Source organism: Rhododendron vialii, chromosome 13a (genome assembly GCF_030253575.1).
Source record: "Rhododendron vialii isolate Sample 1 chromosome 13a, ASM3025357v1".
Lineage (NCBI taxonomy): Eukaryota > Viridiplantae > Streptophyta > Magnoliopsida > Ericales > Ericaceae > Rhododendron > Rhododendron vialii.
The window spans coordinates 22,171,795-22,194,116 of NC_080569.1; the positions used below are offsets into that span (position 1 = coordinate 22,171,795).

At 37.6% G+C, this 22,322-nt stretch overlaps 1 protein-coding gene across 3 annotated transcripts; it reads left to right on the forward strand.

Moving 5' to 3' along the window:
* Positions 1-4,603: 4,603 nt before the first annotated feature.
* LOC131315262 (aspartic proteinase A1-like) lies at positions 4,604-14,660 on the forward strand. Of its 3 annotated transcripts, none has more exons than XM_058344406.1 (14): positions 4,604-4,961; positions 7,658-8,035; positions 8,165-8,225; positions 10,347-10,441; positions 10,519-10,631; positions 10,883-11,051; positions 11,150-11,189; positions 11,319-11,383; positions 12,287-12,400; positions 12,725-12,789; positions 12,922-13,078; positions 13,166-13,285; positions 14,097-14,185; positions 14,285-14,660. In XM_058344406.1, exons 2-14 carry the CDS (start codon positions 7,664-7,666, stop codon positions 14,367-14,369), a joined length of 1,545 nt encoding a protein of 514 aa, XP_058200389.1. In that variant the 5' UTR covers positions 4,604-4,961; positions 7,658-7,663; the 3' UTR covers positions 14,370-14,660. The 3 variants fall into 3 exon arrangements, with proteins under 3 accessions (XP_058200389.1, XP_058200391.1, XP_058200390.1); XM_058344408.1 differs by having other exon boundaries at positions 4,658-4,866; XM_058344407.1 differs by having other exon boundaries at positions 4,950-5,084.
* Positions 14,661-22,322: the final 7,662 nt, after the last annotated feature.

Consider the following 22,322-nt stretch of genomic DNA (forward strand, 5'->3'; position numbering starts at 1 on the left):
TTGCACGACCACCATTACTACCACCAACATTTCGCTACCATCACCACCACTCCACCCATGTCAACACACACACACACCACTGCAACTACCATCACACCACTGCCTCCACCAGAACATACGTTTACCACAACCGCATCTCCACACCATTACCATCACCACTGTTCCAATCATCTCCATCTCTCCACTGTCTTTTGCAATCATTCCACCTCTTAAGTGGCCGGTGTTCCACTTTCCAAAAAAAGAATTTTTTGGAAAAAGAAGGTAATTTTAAACTCAAATATAATGAAAATGAAAAATATTTTTTTAATTTTTTTGCACCATTTAAAAGATCTTAATGAGATCTATACACATGATTTTTGAACTTGCAATTGCCTTTTTTTTCAAAAAACTCATTTTCCACAAAAGTGAAACACCCCCTAGCATCACAATCGAATTGAACCACCACTAGCTATCATCATCACCAGGACCAAGATCTCTCCACAATCACCACTGTAACCATCCTCCTACAACCACCACCACTGCAACAACCTCGATCTCTACACCACCTTCAATTGTTAGTTAAACCACATTTTACCACCATGAGTGCATTCCACTCACTACTATCACCACTATAGCACCATCCCTACTATCACCATCTCTTCACCACAACTATTGTCATATTTCCATCGTCACCATGTCTCCACGACACCACCACATTCAGTCATCTCCTCCCCTCATCACAAATACATAACGAACATTATTAAAACTAAACAAAAATGCTAGGAAACACAACAATCCATATACACCACCAAACACTGTTGGAAAATTTCCAGAATTAATGAATGATAATTTTCCAGCAGTTTTTTCTTGGCAGAATAATGCTCATAAATAGAGGTTAATACTGGCATTTGCACCTGCCATTCATTCCGGCAGTTTCGTGTATTGATTCTCTCCTATTCAAGGCTGAGAATTCAATTCCCGTATTCATTTTCTGGTTGTTTTCAAAGGCTCCTTAGCAGTATAAAAGGGGCAGTCCTCTCTTCATTCTGCACCAGAAAATTCACAACTTCAACAGCTCCGAAATTTGTTCTTGTGTGAGAGAGAGATACGCAGTAGTGAGTTCGCCAAGGCGGTCGACGGTGGTGTTCCGACGGCTTGCGGTATAGCCGAGCCAACCCTAGGAGGAAGACGCCGAACAAGATCCTACAACACCGACGGTAGGCGGCGAATCTTTCTTAAGGAGACTGTGGTATCACACAGGACTCGGTTTGTTTTTCTGAAATTTCAGTTTGTATCTCGTCTTTATATTCTGTCTACTGTTATTGTATTTTTATAATTTGATTCAATCTTGTAATTGTATCGTTGTTAATAAAATTGTTCTCTGGAATTATGTGTTATGCTGAAATTTTTCCAACAAGCACAACCTCTCACATACATGTGGGCACCACATGTATGTGAGAGGTTGTGTTTTGTGGTATATATGGATTGTTGTGTATGTAGCACTTTTGAAAACTAAGAGCACCACATGTATGTGAAAGGTTATGTTTGGTGGTGTATATAAATTGTTGTGTACGTAGTAGCACTTTTGAAAACTAAAAGAAAACAAATTTCTTAGTATGATCAATTTTTTCCGTGTCTTTGTATCAAAATATTTGTTTTAATTCAGCTCAAAAGAATTTTCATAGAAACATATTTTCATCAGCAAAAAATAGAGAGTAAAGAATTAGGGCTTAATTTATACTAGAAATGTCTTAAATTTTTATAAAATATATACTTTGGAAAACTACACATTAATTTCTTGACATTTTCTCCACTTTAAATGGGACCCTCAAAGGACTATTGTTCTTTGTGACTCGCTAGCAGCTTCATGACCGCATTTTCATTGGCTGTAACAAAAACGAACCCCTCGCTCGTTCTCTAATAAAAAGTGATTCAAGTTCCAATCTTAATCTCCCCAAGTAATTATCTCTCTCTACCAGAAACAATCCCGCGTCACATATCACTCTGTTTTAGCTCGGGCCACCAAACTTTTACAAATGGGCCGTGGGCTTTTCCAACCCAATTGACAATCTTAATAGTAATATATTTGGCGCACTAGTTAATGACTACATGCAGTATTTACGGAGTATTTTTTTTCTTCCGTACATAAGAAAATGAAAAACAACTAAAACCTCTCAAAAGCCCCTCCCACTCATATCCGCCTCATGGAAGAGAATGAGATAATATGAGAAATCATCTTGTGCTCTTGATTAACGTCCACGTTCGCAAGTTTATTTGCAATCTTGTTGTCCTCTCTCAAAGTGTGCCTAAATGTGTAACCCGAAGCCTCTCGAAGAGCTTTATATTCCTTAACCATGAAGGTAAAAGGGGAATGCTCAGGTGGATCCTCCGTAATCAGCGCAATAGGTCTGATTCCACCTCCATCGGCTCCATTCCTTGATTCTGAATCAACTCAAGTCTTTTGAATATACCCCAAAGCTCTGCTTCTAGGCTTGTACATTATTCTTTAAGTCTCCCAAAAAAGCTCAAAATTCAGTGGCCTATTTCCTCCCTTAAGACACCTCCATATCCAGCCTCTCCCGATCGAATTTCCACAGCTGCTTCCATCCGTGTTAAAGCTTCAACTTTCCTGTCCCTATAAACTTCCAAGACACGATTCTTACAGGGTCTAGGAGCAACACAAGTAGTAGACAGAAAACTCTTCACAATTTCAGATGCAAAGATAAGGCTGTCATTGTAAATAACAATTTCATTGACAATACCATTATCAAAAAAATATTTTTTTACGTGCCCACCATATTTTCCACAAGATAACTAAAATAAGGATTGAAAAAAAAACTAAGATAAGGACTTTATAAACAAATACTGTAATTGGTATTTGCCACAGTAATAGTAGTTGATACAATTCTCATTATCTTTGCAAGAAGATCTGTGGTGTTTTTATTATCCTTTTTTTAGGGGTTCTTTAATATCTTGTCATGAGATTATTTAAAGTTGGTCCACTCTCTTTACTTACATAAAGCTTAAGTTTTGTATTCGAATGAAATTAGCGGTAATTTGGCTTAATAACCATTTTGATTTTTTTTTTTGTCTTTATTCAAAAAAAATTCCTTCTTTGTTAGTTGTGCATTTAATTTTTTGAATTATGGATTCATTTCGATGAGAGGAGTCTATAAATAAAAAATACAACAAAAAACTTTGAAATTTTGAATAAAGAAAAATAATCCAATTTTTTTCATTTAGTTTAATTCTTAAGATTTTGAACAGAAATTTTTACGTTTTATATGCCTCTCTTGACAAACTAATAGTGCATAAACAATTAATGCAAAAATACAGAGGCGACAAAAAATTGAATAAAGACTTAAGAAAAACAGCCCATAGTAGCATATATACACATCTACTCCAAAAAAGAAGTATATATTGCGTGCAGAAGCAAATAAATTGAATAGGATTGTAACTCTTTTATATCTTCTATGATTATATCCATGTTAGTAAATATAGATTTCCATAGTTGATACGGAGTATCTTATTTTTGATTTCAATAATACATTATGTTCTCTAAATCTATCTTAATTCTTAAATATACGTACATTATCCCACATTAATTCTGGTATGATAGGTCTTAGACTTTTCCTGTTGAATAATCTACACTCCTGTAACGTGTCAAAAGTGTTGTCCATTAACTTCAATTTACTTTATATTCAACTCCAAGTTTTAATCTATTAAATTATTATTGCGAAAATAAACTACTAAGGCTAAGTTTCGCCTAATTCATTAATGTTTTGTTTTGTGAACTGTTTTTAATTATGTGCCATATTTGTTGGTTGATCTGGAGAGAGAATAAAGAAGCTTAAAAATATGACAATTTTTTTTTTTAAAAAAAAGATTCACTATAGGAAGAAATATAACCCAAATCTTTTGAATTTGATTAAACTTTTTTCAATTTAATTCATATAATACTTTTTAGTTAATTATTTCTCTTATCGAAATGAATTAGTAGTAATATTTCAAATAACGTTAACATAAAATTAGTAAAAATTCACAAAAACTAAAAACAAACTAAGTATAGCCAAATCCTCTTTCAATATTCACAATCCATATAAATTTTTTGTTGTTGCCGAGTGGCATTGCCTCACTTCACACGAAAAAGCAAGGCATCACGCATTAATCTTCCCTACCGCACCAAACCAACACAACAAAATCTCACGTCACCTGTAACCGTAAAAGCTCCAAAAACAAGTTTAGTCCGGTTGGTTAGTTTGCTCTTCACGTAATTAATCAGAGTTCGATTTTTAAAGTCAAGTCACAAGAAAATACAATTTTTTGTGAATTTCCTAATTCCAGAGATGATAACCTATCTTTGCAAGACCAGAAAAAAAAATAGTTAAGATGTTCGTAAGCTGGTCACGACACCCTAATACAATAGTTAAAGAGCAAAACCAAAAACTAAAACCACCTTCTTCTTCTTCTTCTCCTCTCTCTCTCTCTCTCTCTCTCTCTAGAAACAAGCAAGGTATGTGTCGCGTGCTGAGGTGACCCAAACACATACATTCCCACGCTTCGATGACACGTTACACTCACCATTCCGTTGTAACGCCACGCCACACCGCTACATCCTCGCGTCGCTTTCCCCACCTCCCCAACAAAAATCCTTATCACCGACCTACCACTTTACCTTGCCCCCCACCCCCCTCATCCCACCTTTATCACCGCTCATCTCATAATCAACGCCTCACAGTCGAGGCTCAATCCTCCGTTTCGTACTCCGCGGCATACCCGAACACTCCAGTCTCCACCCGAACCGAGGTTCTTGCGATAGCGATTTTTTATCGGAAATCAACGGTGCACGACAGCGTTAGTAGGCGATTCTACGGTTAGGATCAAAAGGCATTCATTCTGTTTTTCCCTTTAAATTAATCGGAAAAAGGTTCCGCATTCGTTACCTTTGTGACGGGGGTTGCTTAGCCTGGTGGGTGTCGAAGGTAAAGTTTCTCTCTCTTCACATATGCACTGTGTCCATCTCTATCTATGCATACAGTTTCTGCTTTGCGCATCTCTCTATCTATTCGGCTTTTCTTCTCTCTCTAGAAACCGTAATCGCATTGGTGAGTCGTTTCGATTGCCGTTCTTCTTTTGCGAGCCTAGATTTGTTCGATGATGTGTTGGTGTTCGTAGTTTCCATGGCCGCACCGTTTCTAATTGATTTGCGTGTGAGTCGGAGATACGTTTCTATTTTCCTTGAGACATGCATGTGTGAATCTGCCATTTATTTTGAGGCTTGATGTTTCTTTGCCCGAAATTAGTTACGGTTTTGTGATTTTTTTGAGCCATGCCGGGGGGGGGGGGGGGGGGGGGGGGGGGGGAGGGGGCCGGGGGGCTCAGGCCCCGGCAACTTCATTTTTTTTGCTATCAGTTATACTTGTTTTCAGGTTAATTTAGAAAAATACTATGGGATGTTCCCATGGAAGTTTCTCGAGTAAAAAACTCATAAATTTCATATAATTCTTATATTAAACGAGGGTACGTATGTATACACAATTTTTTCTTTTTCTTAGATTTAGAAAGTATCACTACATACTTAATACAAAGATAAATTTTGTCATCAATTTGGGAATACATGTGGTTTGGACTCCTGTAAATAATCCGCTGCAGCCTGGGTTTAGGCTCTGAAGATGGTCAATGAATCAACGTATGTGTTTATGAAAGTATGAATTTGATCGTGTTGATCTGATAAGTGATCAAGGTTTATCGTCGCTCTCCGTATTGGGGTTTGTTTCCGAAAATTTTATAAATTGCATTAAAAAATTCATCGAATGATGCTTAGATAACTTTTGATGTTCAGTTTGTTTTGGGTTCTAGTGAGAAAATTCTTAAAAACTTCATCCATATGTTTTCATACAGTTATTTTGTCAACAATTAATTACATCAATGGGGTTAGAGGGTTTGTCAAAGGGGGTTCCACATATCCCCATAGACGTCAACCCTTCCAAGGGGTACTACCTGGGCAACATTGATGTATTTATTATACAGGCTTTTAATTGACTTTTGTAAAAGGTCAAGTGTATATTCGTAATTTGAATGAAAGGTTGGGGAATCGAGGGTTTTGAAATTTTCTCTGAATCTAGCGCTATGACTGGAAAACAGGCCAACATACATTACAACTATCATTCTTGATGATTTTGTTTTGACTTTATGTCCTGTCGTTTGTGCGTTTAAACTGTCTACTATCTATGTATGTTATTGTCAAAAAACTTCTGCCCATCCTAGTTTTGCTGGAAAATTGAGTAACAGTAACAATCAAAATGAAGACTGTATGATAAAATTCGTTCGATAAAATACAGTAGTACTATGTTGAGTGTTGGCTAAACACAATAGGATTGACCACACTTGTCTTCTTGTTTCCTCAAGTAGTTTTTCAACATTTTTTTCCCAGCTCTGTATTCACCTATTTGTCTATTAATTGGTTTCTTTTGGGGTATTTTATTTGGTCTAAGAATTATATTTGGTTTGGGCTGATGTTCAAACTTTGTGTATGAGTGTTTTCGGTTTAAGTGAATGTCCCACCGAAGAAGTGCTGCTGCCATTGTTTTCAAAAGTCCTCCTTTTGAAAGTGAACAGTTTGTTTGCGTTTTACTTTTGTGGTTGAGGTGGGGAATTGAGATTTGTGACTGACTGAACATCAATGTTCTAAAAAGCGCTCGGCGCTAGGCGGGCGGCCGACCACCTTCAAGCTTCGAGACCTATTAATCGGCCATTAATCGCCTTTTAGCAATTAGTCGGTTTTTTTTTTTTTTTAATATTCTGCAACCTCCGTACCATTAATAATCACAGATTTCCTAGTTGCTGTGATCTATCTTCTCTCCCAAAAAATTTCCTAGTTCTCTTTGGCTATTGGATACTCAATGTTAACACTTCTAAATGTTAACAGTTCTCTACAATTCAAATATAGAGACTTAGAAACTAGGTATTACGAAATAACTAGTCAATCCATAATGAGAAGTTCAATGTTCATAGTTCAAACCAAATGAAACCAAGTACGAAATTGCCAGTCAATTACAAAGTGCAACGTTCAAACCAAATGAAACCAAGTACGAAATTATTAGTCAATTACTCCTCTTCTTCTCTCGTCTCCATCGGATTCACACTCAAAATCGCCGTTTAATCGATTAACCGATTAATCACTGTTTAATCGCCGATTAACCAATTAATCGCCGATTAATGGGCGATTAATCGCTGATTAACCGATTAATGGGTGATTAATCGCCGCCAAATCCCGATTAATCTCCAGACCGCCTAATTCAAACGCCCAAGCATTAATCTGATCGGAGAGGCCATAAAACCTATTAATCGCCCATTAATCGGCGATTAAACGCGATTTTTAGAACACTGCTGAACATGCGGTATCAAACTTTAGAAAGCAACTGTCCGTTGTATTTAGTAGGTATTTGGAGAAAAACATTGCAGAAATTGTCCCTTGTGGAGCCAGAATATCGAAGTCTAGGTTTGATGTGTGTTTTATGTAATGGTAGCTTGCTTTATGACTTTTGCTTAGCAATTTCTGGTGCATAACTTGTTTCAAGGAAAAATGAAGCATAACCATCATTTTTTTAGTTGGACTACGATTGATTATATATTGTTAAATTGCCTTTGGTGAGCTAAATTTGACATGTTTTTACAGGTCAATATGGGAACCGGTTTAAAATGCATTGTGCTATCCTTGTTCCTATCCACCCTGCTTTTCCCTCTTGTATTTTCGGTGTCCAATGATGGCTTGGTAAGGATTGGCCTGAAAAAGATGAAATTTGATCAAAACAACCGGCTTGCTGCACGGCTCGAGTCCAAGGAAGGGGAGGCACTGAGAGCTTCAATTAAGAAGTACAAATTCCGTGGTAATCTGCGAGAAGGCGAGGATACTGATATTGTTGCACTGAAGAATTATATGGATGCTCAGTACTTTGGAGAGATTGGTATTGGTACTCCCCCTCAAAAATTCACTGTAATCTTCGACACTGGGAGCTCTAATTTGTGGGTTCCATCATCTAAGTGCTATTTCTCGGTAGGTTATTATATGTGTTTGGTATGTAAAAGTAAATGTGTTGAAACGGTGTTATATAAAACTACATAATCTGAATACTCTGTAACTTAGATACTTGAATATGATGTAATGACTCATGCAATGTTGCAGGTTCCATGCTTTTTCCATGCAAAATACAAGTCAAGCCAATCAAGTACCTACAAGAAGAATGGTTTGTTATCTGTCCCTGCTCTTACCCCCTGCTCATACCGAGTTGTATGGATGTGGATTGTGGTTATCCATTTCCAGCCATTAAGTCAATTAACTGCTTTGCTTGTTGTCGTAGTCTCGTAGATTCTAGGGTGGGTGAAGATTTACTTTCAGTTTCTTTTGGGGGTAGTTTTATATATCAGAATGGTAATCTTATCACAGGTGAAGTTCGAGGAATGAAATTTTATCCATTCCAAACTCTATTTTCTGTGATTCAATACATCATAAACATCCCCAAAATTGTGAAACTAAGGGGCCCAAGAGTTTCTTCCAAGGGTGGTAGATTTATTAGAATTTTGTCTCGAGGACTGGTTCCATTCCATGTGTTGAAATTCGCTTTCTTAGTTGGTTAGATTCATGTATGGCTTTGGTCTCTTTTTAACTGCCATTTTGTTGTTGCTCTATGGTTGATATCGGTAACCAAATTCTCCCTTCTGAAAACTGGCAATGTATTTCTACAAATGTTGCGCATGTTGCCTTTTTTGGCCAAAATAAGTGGGTTAATTGTATAGCTTACATGTTACCATTAGCATGACCTGCATTTTTTATTAGGGAAAAAAACTGAAATAGTCCCTATAGTTAAGTATTTGTGTCAATTTGGTCCCTGTAGTTGTAATTGGCTCGATTTACACTTTGTGCTTTTCATTTTGTTTCAATTTGGTCCAATTACTAACTTCCGTTAGTCCGCCGTTAGTCCTTTAAACAACAAAATTATATGGCCCCTTTTTTTAGGGTTAAAATAGACTCGTTCGACTAAATAAGCCAACTGGCTTATTTTTTTTTATCCTTATTGAATTTTTTTTCGTATTTGTTAGTTTTTCGTCAATTTTTTTGGGGTGATTACATCTTCATGACAAGAGAAATCTAAAAAGTAAAAAATTATGATTGAAATCCAATTTTTTTGAATAAAAATCAAAAAATTGGCTTATTGACTTCTTTTTTTTCGATTGTAATTTTTTACTTTCTAGATTTCTCTCGTTACAACGATGCAATAATTTCCAAAAAAATGACGAAAAACTAACAAATATGAAAAAAAATAAGCTAGTTGACTTATTTAGCTGAATAGGGTTACTCACTCCCCTCTTGCCCTGATATACCTCTGAACCAAAACACAGCTCATTCTTCCATTCTCCATTGATAAGGAGGCACTTGGGAAGAAATTTGGTTATAATTTTCTACAAAAAGTTGCCATCGAATTCAGCATTTTCATGATCAGTCATGAGGTATCATAACCACTGATATTGTCTACATGTTCAACTTGTGGATAAATACTGAGATGCCTTATTTTTTTGCATAGTACTGAAAATGCACATAGAACCATGTCCAAAAGTCACAACATGATATAGATCCAAAAGTCACAACATGATAAATAACCATGTCCAAAAGTCAGAATATTATATAAACTCAGTTTCAAATTTACCATGTCATAACCTAATACATAGACATAACAAACCACTCAGCTAGGTTACAATAAACCTAACTTAACAGCCCAAGTGGTTACAAAAAATAGTGCCCTGTCATTCCATTAATTTTCCTACACTTGGCCCATGCACTGATTCCTGACTAGGAATGTTGAAAAATAAACCTAAGCCAATTTTTTCGTCTGTATTAAAAAAAAATAGAATTTCGATAATAATTTTTTACTTTTTAGATTCTTCTCGTCATGACGACGCAATAACCCCCAGAAAATTGACGAAAAACTAAAAAATACGAAAAAAAATTTGAATAAGGACAAAAAATAAGGAAGTTGGCTTATTTAGCCGAACAGGTCTGTTTTAACCCCAAAAAAGGGGGCCATATGATTTTGAAATTTAAAGGACTAACGGCGGACTAACGGAAGTTAGTAATTTGACCGAATTGAAACAAAATGGAAAGTACAGAGTGTAAATCGAGCCAATTATAACTACAGGGACCAAATTGACACGAACACTTAACTACAAGGACTATTACAGTTTTTTTCCCTTTTTATTATTATGCACAACACGGCTTTGGACGTTCCATACCTGCACGCATAAAGTAGAACAACTTTCTTTGAATGTTCATGAATGCGCTTGAGAAATTTCTAAGACCATATTTCGTGCAGGGAAACCTGCTGAAATTCACTACGGCACTGGGGCCATATCTGGATATTTCAGTACAGACCATGTAAAAGTTGGTGACCTGGTTGTGAAGGATCAGGTTAATCTTCATCACCTCTTGCAGCTGAACTAAAATTTTAATTTGAGTTGTGTATGCTCAATACTTTTTGACGGCAGGAATTTATCGAAGCAACCAGAGAGCCCAGCATCACATTTTTGGTTGCCAAGTTTGATGGTATACTTGGGCTTGGATTCCGTGAGATCTCGGTTGGAGGTGCTGTTCCATTGTGGTATGAGTACTCATCTTTGATTGAACATTTTGAACCTGAAATTTTATAGTTTACATTTTGTATGTGTTCTGTCTTCTGTCTTTCTGTCTTTGTATGTGTGCACGTTCTTTTCTGTCTCTCTGTCTTTGTGTTTGCGCATATTCCTTGCTTTCATATGTCAGTGGCTAGTCTGCAGTTTGATTACGATTGTGACAATTTTTGAGAAGGTTGTAAGTTCCATTTTATGAGATGGGCTGGTGCATGCATTGCAGGGATAACATGGTCAAACAAGGGCTTATTAAGGAGCCAGTTTTTTCATTTTGGCTGAACCGAAATGCGGATGAAGGAGAAGGGGGTGAGCTTGTGTTTGGTGGGGTTGATCCAAATCACTTCAAGGGCAAGCACACATATGTCCCAGTGACGCAAAAAGGGTATTGGCAGGTTGGTAATCCACATCTTCCTACCCTTCATGTCTACCGTTGAACTCATCTTGATTTGATGACGTTGTCTTACGTATTCCAATTTTTTGTTGTCTTAAGTTCGATATGGGGGACGTTCTCATTGGTGGTAAAGAAACTGGTATGCTCCATCCTATTGCCTATTACGGTTCTTAACTACAAGTATTGATTTAATATTTTAGGAATACCAGTAAGATTACATGCTTCCTGCATAAGCGTTAAATCTTACACTTGTGATGTTTTCCCTCAGGTTACTGTGGTGCTGGTTGTTCTGCAATTGCAGATTCTGGAACTTCTTTGTTAGCCGGTCCAACGGTAAGGATTAGAGTTTTCTTGCCTTTTTCATTGTGAATTTCTGTTACTATGACAATTTCTTCTTTGATAATATGTTGCTTGCTCGCTGGTCTCCCTTCAATTTCTCTAAGGGGTCACCTTTTCATAATGCGGATGAAAATATTTCCAATATGCATAGCTTCTTGTTTTCTATGCACTTCTTTTTCTTCAGCGGAGAAATGGTTATATTTTGCAAGTTTATGGGTTATTTTGTGGATCTACACATGGACAACTGAATTCCATGAGTCAGATACGTGTCTGTGAAATTTTCTCAGATACTGGTTCTCCGCCATTATGGAAATCTACTCCACCTTTCTGTGGATCCACAGAGGAGGTGGCCTCATTGTTGAGGGTCCGTCCCACTGGCCTCCATACAGAAAACTGGACTTGATGTCTGATTAGAGTGGAGAGAAGCTATGCCTTTTCTAATAACTTGTTCAGGCATCCCTGAACTGGTCTTTTTATCAGATGGGGTTCTTTTGGAGGAAGACAAGCCTTATGGAAGTGCTATCCATTTTTTTAAATAATAAATTTGTTCTGACGTCCTTCTTGTGGTTCCTTGATGATAAGGCGTCTTCAGGACAATAGGAATGGAGAGTTTTGTCCATAGAGTATTATCTTACAAGTCGTCCCTGTCTTTTCTTGTCATTTGCTTTCTCCAGGTTTAATTAACAATGAGAGACATTATTTGGTATTTAGCTATCATCGTGCTTGCATATCCTTGTGTACTGTGATTGGTGAATTGATTGTCGTGATTGTTCCATTCTTACTGTCAAATTGCAGTATCCCAATTGCTTTTGCATTATTTAAAGGCAGTCTCATAGACGATTTTCTGATGCATTATTCTCTTCTTCTCTCTCTCTCTCTCTCTCTCTCTCTCTTCAGCCTGTGATCACCATGATAAATCATGCTATTGGAGCTGCTGGAGTTGTTAGCCAGCAATGCAAGACTGTAGTTGAACAGTATGGTCAAACCATCATGGACTTGCTTTTAGCAGAGGTAGATCTTGGCCACTCTCCTATTTACCGTTTGATTCATATACATAAAGTAAATATCTGTGCTCAAAATCTTGGCTATTTACCAACTATGCTTGTCAGATTGTTTGATTTGCTTGAAATCTTGGCCACTTGCATAGTTTTTTTTGGTCAAACTGAAATATTGTCACTCGCATAGTTACCCATTACTTATAGTTGATTCACTTGATTGTTTAATTTTTTCTAAGTGGAGATGGTGGAATATTAGTTGGGTGCGTTAGTTGTTCTTTTCAGAGAAATTGGTTTACTTGTATGGGTTATGAGTTTGTCTTGGACTGCTTTTGAACAGGCTCAACCAAAGAAGATATGCTCTCAAATTGGATTGTGCTCCTTTGATGGAACTCGCGGTGTCAGGTTCTGCGTTATCATTATGTTTCAGTTTTCTGCTCTGTTCTTCGCTTCATAATTTTTTTCATCGTAAGCATGTTACCTCTAATTTTCTATGTGGTTTGTTTTCAGTTCTAATCTTTTAGTGTCTCTTGACAGTATGGGCATTGAGAGCGTAGTTGATGACAAGAACAGTGGCAGAATGGGGGGTTTACGTGATGGTGGGTGCTCTGCTTGTGAAATGGCAGTTGTGTGGATGCAAAACCAGCTTAGACAGAACCAAACACAAGATCGTATATTGGACTATGTCAATGAGGTGGATTAACTTTTTTGCACTTTTTCTTTTGTTTTGATTTGCTATTAGCTTGCTTCTGTTGTTCTTAACTCTCTGATACACTTGCAGCTTTGTGAGCGACTTCCTAGCCCAATGGGAGAATCAGCTGTTGACTGTGGAAGACTTTCTTCCATGCCTAAAGTTTCCTTCACTATTGGCAGTAAAGTTTTTGACCTTTCGCCGGATGAGGTATGTGCACTCTCATTTTTTCATAATAGTTTAATACTTAGTTACCTGCATTTGTTGCTGCTGCTGTTCTCTCGTCCGAAGATGAGTATGTTATGCACAGCATCCTCTCTCATCTACACACAAACTGAGTTTTTCCTGACATTTATAGTTAGCACTGAAGCCTTGAACCTATGTGTCATCTTAATGTTGTATTCCTCATGCTTGAGGGTTTGGTTACACAGCAAAGAAATTACGTTTTCTGTCTGTCTGAGACTGTTTTGTATGTTTCTGGGATCTACTTTTTTCAGGAAAATACACCGAATTTAACTTATTCCAACTTTCAAAAGTACCCTTAAACATTTCTAATGTTTGTTTCAAGCTGGAATCCAAAATAAAAAATAGAAGTGAAGAAACAAATTTTACCATTATAGATCTGATTGTTTGGTTTGCAATTTTGAAATTTATTTTTGAGATAAAAAAGTTCCATAGATTTGCGTATTTTTCCGTCTTTAGTAAAAAAATTTAACATTTTGACAAATTCTTTTACTTTTTGAATAGAGGTACGCAATGTACGTCCAAAAAGTAAAAAATAAGTAAAAAAATTTGACAAAAAATCACTAAAGACGAAAAAACACGGATGACGAAACAGTCAAGTTTTGGCGAGATTATTTCTGAGAGGAGAACCAAACAAAGTGTCAGACTTTTAAAAATGGGCAGGCATTTGGGACTGAAGGATTTGGTTTTTTTGCTTGGGAAGTAAGAATTGCTCTAAATTTTTTTTTTTGGAAGATAAATTGCTCTAAGATTATCAATTGGTTTGTGGTATGATCAGTATGTACTCAAGGTGGGCGAGGGTGCCGCGGCACAGTGCATTAGTGGTTTTACTGCTTTGGACATCCCCCCTCCAAAAGGACCTCTCTGGTATTCCCATCTCCTGTCTACTCTGCTTTCTAGATATCGTACAGTGGCGTCTCCCCTGTTTTTTATTAGCTAATCCAAAACTGGCAATTATGTATTCAGGATTTTGGGTGACGTCTTCATGGGTTGCTACCACACGGTCTTTGATTCTGGTAATTTGAGGGTTGGATTTGCGGAAGCAGCATAAGTGGACCCTCCCATGCGGCACGGTTTTCTTTTTCGCACCGGCTGGCTCTGAAAAATACACTTGCAAGTTGAATAATATTTAGGTTGTGAAAATGTGAAGGTGCTTGAGTACGACTTACAGAATTTGCTTGTGTGTGTAAATACTGAGTGCTTCCCCCCGTCCTATCAATATGAGAATTATAGCGAAGTTGATGTTCGCTCTATACTATACGAATTTGCTTGTGTGTGTAAATACTGAGTGCTTCCCCCGTCTATCGATATGAGAGTTATAGCAAAGTTCATGTTAGCTCTATACTATATGAATTGCGCTATATGCTGTCCCGTGTGTGTGTGTGTGTGATAAGTTGGCCTCTAATTTAGGGTCTTCAATGGAAGTTTGGATGATGGTTTTAAGGACTGCAATATACACAAATGAAATGCACGGTAGTAGGTCGTTAAGTTGCTTATAAGATATCGTTGCGAGTATGGGTTGATGATGATGCTTGTTAGGCCGATCCCGTATTTGTTTTGGATTATGGGCTTCTTGGGCAATTAGTTGTCGCTCCCTGCATGCCTATTTTAAAATCAGTGATGGCTAAGGTAGAGAGAGAGAGAAACCATGTGTGTTGATTGCAAGCCCTTTTTTCTTTTACAAACAAAATCATTCCAGATATATATATTAATTAAAACAACGATTACAAAGCATACAATTATACAAACAGCCCCAAAACAGCAACCAAAAGACAACTGAACCCAACAAACAAAACAAAGACCCAAACGAAGCAAACGAAAAAAAACAAGGCCAAACAAAGCATCCCACAAAACCCAAAAAATGCAAACGCATCCTCAAAAGACTACTGATTCCAACAAACAAAACAAATACCCAACGAAGCTAACGAAACAAACAAGGCCAAATAAAACATTCCCACAAAACCCAAAAAACGCAAACACACCCTTAAGCCGATCACATTTGCTTTACATATGTTTTTGTAGTGTTTGGGTTGGTCGTGTGTGGCATCAAGTGGCTACGAACAATTAAGTCTCGGGACTTTTTTACCCTTGTCCTCTAGCTTTAACCTTTCTGTTCCTTGGAAAAAAAAAATCCATTAATTGGCAAAGCACAAGAAATAACACCCAAAGTAAACAGTTTTCACTTAGCATAAAAAATTCTGAGTGCACTTTTTGACCATTATTTTGGAACAAGAGCATGAATATTAGTAACATATTCGACATATGAAATTGTAATTTTTTAAAATTACGAAGAAATTTAGACACATTTAAGGTGAATACTGATATAAATTTTAAGAACACTACAAGAAATTTGTTCAACACCAAAGCTTTTTCTACCAGCACTTGCAAAAAGTGATACAATAGAAGGTCTACACCAGCACTTTTTCTAACCGCTGCTAGCTATAATGGGGATTTCCTAGCCGCTGCTAGCTATAATGGGGATTTCCTAGCGCCCAAAGCAAAAACGCTGGAATAGACCGATCACTTCCCAGCGCCCAAGCAGAAGCACTTAACCACTGCTAACTAGAATGGGGATTTCCTAGCGCTCAAAGCAAAAGCGCTGGAATAGACCGATCACTTCCCAGCGCCCAAGCAAAAGTACTAGAATAGGCCCCCCATTTCCTAACGACCCAAGAAAAGTGCTGGAATAGATCGAAAGGAAAAATAGGCACTAATCCAACAATTTCTATTGTAGCGCTTTTTGCAAGTGCTGGTAGAAAAATAGCTGGTGTTGATCAAATTTCTTGTAGTGTCCTTAAAATTTATATCAGTATTCACCTTAAATGTGTCTAAATTTCTTCGTAATTTTAAAAAATTACAATTTCATATGTGGAATATGTTACTAATATTCATGCTCTTGTTCCAAAATAATGGTCAAAAAGTGCACTCAGAATTTTTTATGCTAAGTGAAAACTGTTTACTTTGGGTGTTATTTCTTGTGCTTTGCCAATTAATGGATTTTTTTTTTCAAGATTATGATCAACACCCGCGCTTTTTCTATTGATATAACCTCTAATTTGTACCATATGCACATATTTTATGGTTTATTCATAAATTTTAAGGACACTACAAGAAATTTAATCAACACCAGCATTTTTTCTAGTGCTAGCCACTAATCGAAAATAAAGCGTTTGAAATGTTAGTGGAAGTAAACAAACTAGAGGTTATAGTGAAAATATCGAAAATCCAGGGGGCCTTCTTGGATCTGCCTCTAACTGATAAAAATTGACTAGCTTCTGTTATAGGACGACTCGACATGGGGTCCGATGTTGGATATTTAGCATGCCGAAAGAAGTGGAAAGCAAAATCAGGATTTCACTAATTACTGTTGCCTAATCTTATCCCAAATTTGGCCTAATTAATGTACCATCACTCAGCATTACATTTTGTCCCCCTCACACGTACGGGATGAGCTCCTCTCAAAACCCCATCTCTCCTTACTCCTCAATACTCTCAATTTTCGTTCACATCTTAGTTTCCAAATTTTAATCTGAACCCTTCACCTCGTAGACCGCAAAAAAAAAAATGTAGGGTTTCCCCCTTGGGGAGGCGCCTCCTCCTTCTCCCTCAAGCTCTCTTTTCCCTCTCTCCTCCCCTTCTTCCTTATCCTCTGAGTGCTCCTCCGCCGTCTTCTCCTTTCCTTTCGGTTCTCCTCTCCCAGCCTCTGTTCTTCGTCGCCTCTCCCAGCCTCTGTTCTTCGTCGCCGCCGGTTATCAGATTGGGCGTTCGGCAGCTTGGGTTGGCGAGGCTCCCACCTCTCACCGGCTTCATCTTCTTGGGGTTGCCGATTATTGGAGCGAGACCGGAGCAGTGGTGATTTTCCGTGCAGCACGGGCTGCGCAGCACCGCCCTCCAATCCGTGTACATGTATTCTTCATTCCTGCATAAAATAGGGGGTAATTAACTGGCTAGTTGAGTCCTGAAAATAACAACCTCAAGGGAAGCACATTGTACCCTTATTATTCATCAATGTATTTCTATCGTGTTCCAAAAAAAAAACAACCTCAAGGGAGAATGAGAAATAAATTTCATTTTAAGTGATAGATATACCCCTTTAAATTCGAAATAGAGACTTTTTATTCTCAATCTTTAAATTCAAAACAACTTTTTGGCTGTTACCTAGTACTAACATTTTAGCCGTTACCCAGCAACTTGGTTGTCGATACCGGACAACATTTTAGCCATTACCCAGCGTTACTCAACAACTTGGTTGCCGATACTGGGCAACATTTTAGCCGTTACCCAGCTATTTATCTCAAATTGCATGTTAACCAAAATTTTAAAAAATACTACGTAATCAGTAAACTTTACCCCCTATATCCCGATTTGTTTATTTTTTTTCCACTATTTGAGACCTCTTACAAAATTATCGATATGTTTTAATTTATAATATTTTTTATATGCAATATGAATCTTATTTGATAGATTAAGAAACCATAACTTTAAATAATCTCAACGCAACTCCATCTCCATTGTCAAATGAGTCCTCCTAAATGGTGAAGAACAAGCCCAAAAGTTTGTGTTAAGAAACTGAGTTGTATAATACTTGTCACGCCCTCGATTTTCGACATAAATAATAAACACTTTTAATAAATAAAATCCTCATTGTAATACAAATAATACCCCAAAAGACCTTTCAGTTCACTGTTCTCAAATAAAATTCAATGAGTACATCCCTGGCTCGAGGCCCCAAGTTATCGAAATACCAATGTCCGAAGAAAAATAATATTACAGTTCTAACAAATGTCTTTCCAAAAATACTCCTTTCGAATCAAATGCAAATAATCGCATCTTTTATACCTTTGAAAGACATGATCAATAAGCACGATATGCACACCATGCCAACTTCCTTATTTTTGTACCTGAAAATGATAGGGTTTGAGCATACACGTGCCCAGTAGAGAAATCTATACGCAAGTTATAGGAAAATATGATGAGTTATGCATCTAGAGTGAGAGAGTAACGACAGATAAGCCCAAGTACACAAGACTGTCAACAGTAGCACACTATGATCAGGGATTCTAGGCGACCTATATGAAGGATCTATCTGCTCATATGTCAAACAAGGACCATCAATATTCCTACATCATTCTAAGTAAATAAACAACAGCTTTAGTACCGTTAATTACATCTCGTACAATTTCACAATCTTTCACATTCCACATTTCATCACCAAATCCCATTTCTCATTATCATCAGTCACCAGAATCTCTTTCATCAACTTCATAAACCAATTTCATGTCATGTGTCTGAGCCTAAGCTCCTGCCAGGCATTTACTCATTTAAGAGCCCTGAAAGCGTACGATTTGAGCATATAGCTCCTGCCAGGCATTTACTCATTTAAGAGCCCTGAAAGTTCTCTTTGTGACTATTTGTCATCACGTTCATTCCGCATTCCACAAACATCAAATCATTCAATCGAATCCAAAAGTCATTTAATCAATTTAATCAAACAAGTACTCCTCTACCAATTAAGCACGTCACAACATTTCTTATAGTCTACGACGTTCACGGACTCCTTCACGCTACTATAGCCTTTACGACGATACTCCAACTATGCTAACGAAAAACCAATGGCACAGATACATTCGACGAGTCGTACGATACGATCTTTCAAGCTTAGGAATGATTGTCAGATATTCTAATTTTCAGCAGAGCAGTCCGTGTTCAAAAATTTATTAAAAATAGCATACTCAATATTTTTCAATGATTCCAACGCCAAAACATCACCAACTTACCCATCTTTAAAACCTACAAGGACCCATAACCAATAGGGTCGTTTAACCATAGCTAATCAATGAAAAACTCTGCTCAGTGAGCTGCCCAGATTTTCAGATTACAAGGCAATCTTCTAAAAATCAATATAAATCGAGTTCTTAATATTTTTGAGTGATTCCAATCTCAATAGTTGCGCGATTGAACGAAGCTTATAAGTCACGAAGGAACCCTTGTCAAATCTGCACTCCAAGGGCGGTTAAACAGGGGTTTACCGAGGCTACACGAATCTGTCACGCAGCATGACAGATTGACACGCCTCCACTCAAACGATCATAACTTTCCGTGTACTAAGATTTTTAAGACGATTCCGGTGGCAAATGAAAGCTAACTTCAAGACCTTCGAGCCGATACAAAGTTTGCATAAAACGGACATCGGACGAGGAAGTTATGACCATCCGAAGTGGGCTGAAACCCAGAAAACGAGACAGATTGCAGACCAGTATTCTAAAAATCACCATAAATTCAATTCTCAACGGTTTTGGGTGATTCCAGTGGCATTAGAACGGGCTTTAAGTCTACTCTATTTCATACGAAGGAACCAAAATTCAATTTCAAGTTTAAGAAGACGAAAAACCCCAAAAACTAAGATCCTGTTCTGCAGAATTTCGGAAATGAAGGAAACAACCTCAAACAACGATTTTAAGCACGATCTATCAACATAATCAACATATAAACGAATAACAAGCGTAAGAATCCCTACCTCATGGGTTTTGAATAAAACCCGACCCTTTGACCAAGTCAACCGAAGCCCACGTGGTCCGATCGTAATTTTTCTTGGATATTCGGAAAGCCCGCGCTCCGTAGAACAACTTTAATACTCGGGCCTTGTCCGGAATCTCAACCTAGGTGGATGAAATCGAAGAGAGAAGAGAGGAGAGAAAGTTTCGGAGGAGAGGAGAGAGAGACAGTGAGCCGAAGAGTGAGGGAGAGAAATGGGAGAATTAGGCCCCGTTCCAGAACTTGAATAAGTTCTTATTTTTTGTTCAATAATAAAGCTTGTTCCACAAAATAAGAAATAAGTACTTATTTTTTGGTTAAGGCAACTTTAAGCTCAAAAATCATGTGTTTACGTAAATAATTTTCCTATCAATATGGATCTTATTTGATAGATCTCATTGAGATTTTTAATACGGTGCAAAAAAAATTGAAAAATTATTTTTCATTTACGTTATTTTTGAGTTTAAAAATATGAAATAAGCAGCTTATTTGAGTTTTCTGGAACAACCCTTCTTATTTTTCTTTGAGAAGTTTCAAAATAAATACTTATTTTTTAAGAAGGTTTTTGGAACGGAGCCTTATTCTCCCTGGGAAAAAGATAAAGGTGGGGGAGGAATCCCCTGCTTCTCGCGCCACACACACACGTGCACCTCTCACATAATTACCATTATATCCTTTCACGAACACCCCACACCGTAAATCCATACCGTCTATCTCGACAAGTCATACGATTGCAAAAGAAAAATACGGTCTAAAAAATACGGGTCTCTACAATACTAGGGGACTAGAGGGGGCTGCTGTCCCTTCAAGGGACAGCAGCGTGTTGTCCCGGCCGATGGGGCCCCGCTCCGGTCTCGCTCCAACGATCGAAAACGTTCACTTCGTAGAGCTTGTCAAGTTGAACAAGTACATAAAAAATCAGCTCGATCGGATATTATTAAGTGCCTCATCGAAACATTTTCGTCTTGAAAAGAATGGATCCGAAACACTAAATCAAATCTACTAGAACTCATTATTGGAAAGTTATATGTGTTCCGATCAGGCACTTAAAGATATCCGATCAAACTGATTTTTTGCATACTTGTTCAATTCGACGAGCTCTACGAAGTGAACATTTCTGATCGTTAGAGCGAGACCGAGGCGGGAACCCATCGGCCGGGACAGCCCCCCCCCCCAGGTCCAATACTAGGAGGCTAGGTATACTTTGTTTCTCCACCGAAGGCTCTTCCTTTATAGGGCTAAAAAAAAAGAGTGTTGCTAGCCGTACCGACCAAAACCCACCGAAATCGTACCGACGGCCACCGCCGGGCCGTCTCCGACCACTGGACGGCCTATCCGAGCCGTCCAAAAATTCTTAAAAAAAAAACCGAGGGGGTCTACGCGAGAATCCACGGCATCCGATGTGCGTATGGTGGTTGGATCAAGCACCCAACTTTTTTGTGTATTCGTGTATATACATATATACACGAAAAATTGGGTGCTTGATCCAACCACCATACACACATCGGATGCCGTTAATTCCCGCAATGACCCCCTAGGTTTTTTTTTTTAGAATTTTTGAACGGTTCGGATTGGCCGTCCGGTGGCCGGAGACGGTCCGGCGGTGGCTGTCGGTACGATTACGGTTGATTTTGGTCGGTCCTCATAGGATTTCTGAAAAAATAAATAACCTAAAGTGTGGATGCCACATAGCAACCGATCCATGCCACATCCCTCTTAAACATGCGGTCCAATTAATAGTAGCTCATTCAATAATCCTAATAAATTACATCTAATCTTATCTATTTTGTTCTCCATAATTTATATATAACTACAAGGCCCCATTCAAGATTTGCCGACACATCTATTCTCTCACTCTCTCTCTCTCTCTCTCTCCAAACAGCTAAGGCAACATAAATTACTATGTGGAAAAATACAAATTGTTACACAAAAAATATGCAATATGAATTTTATTTGATGATCGAAATCTATAAAACCCTGCAAAAAAAAATTTGAAAATTTATTTTCATAAGTCTATTATTTTAAATTTGAAAATAAGTCTTTATTTTTTAAATACTTATTCGAGAATCTGGAACGGGGCGTAACCAACTAGAAAAACTAAAACCTTACAATCAACTCCTTCGGCTTTTGATTTGCCGCCCACTCTTTTGCATGATGAGGTGTCCTGTCTTGTTGTTAAGAGGTTGGTCTAATGATTTTGACTTAAGACTTTGGAGTTTGTTTCTTTCAAATAGTCTCAAGTTCGATTCTTGCTATTAGCAACGGTTAGGGCCGCTTTATCTCACATGTGAGCGTGGAAAGAACTGTGAAAAAAAATTATAGAAATTAGTTCGAGGTGTGTGCAAGCTATGATAACATGTTCTTTTTTGTGAGAACTTTATGGATGTTAATGAAAATATTTATTTTTGAAAGTTCAAGAAAATTATGACTCTTCGTTTAGTATTGACCTTGGCTAGTAAGTAGTAACATT

Excerpts from the sequence above, each read along its gene's own strand:
- LOC131315262 (XM_058344406.1), top strand. The coding sequence starts at position 7,664 with ATGGGAACCGGTTTAAAATGCATTGTGCTATCCTTGTTCCTATCCACC. Across the intron at positions 10,442-10,518 it reads ACCTGGTTGTGAAGGATCAG|GAATTTATCGAAGCAACCAG; the intron begins GTTAATCTTCAT and ends TTTTGACGGCAG. Across the intron at positions 11,052-11,149 it reads CGCAAAAAGGGTATTGGCAG|TTCGATATGGGGGACGTTCT; the intron begins GTTGGTAATCCA and ends TGTTGTCTTAAG.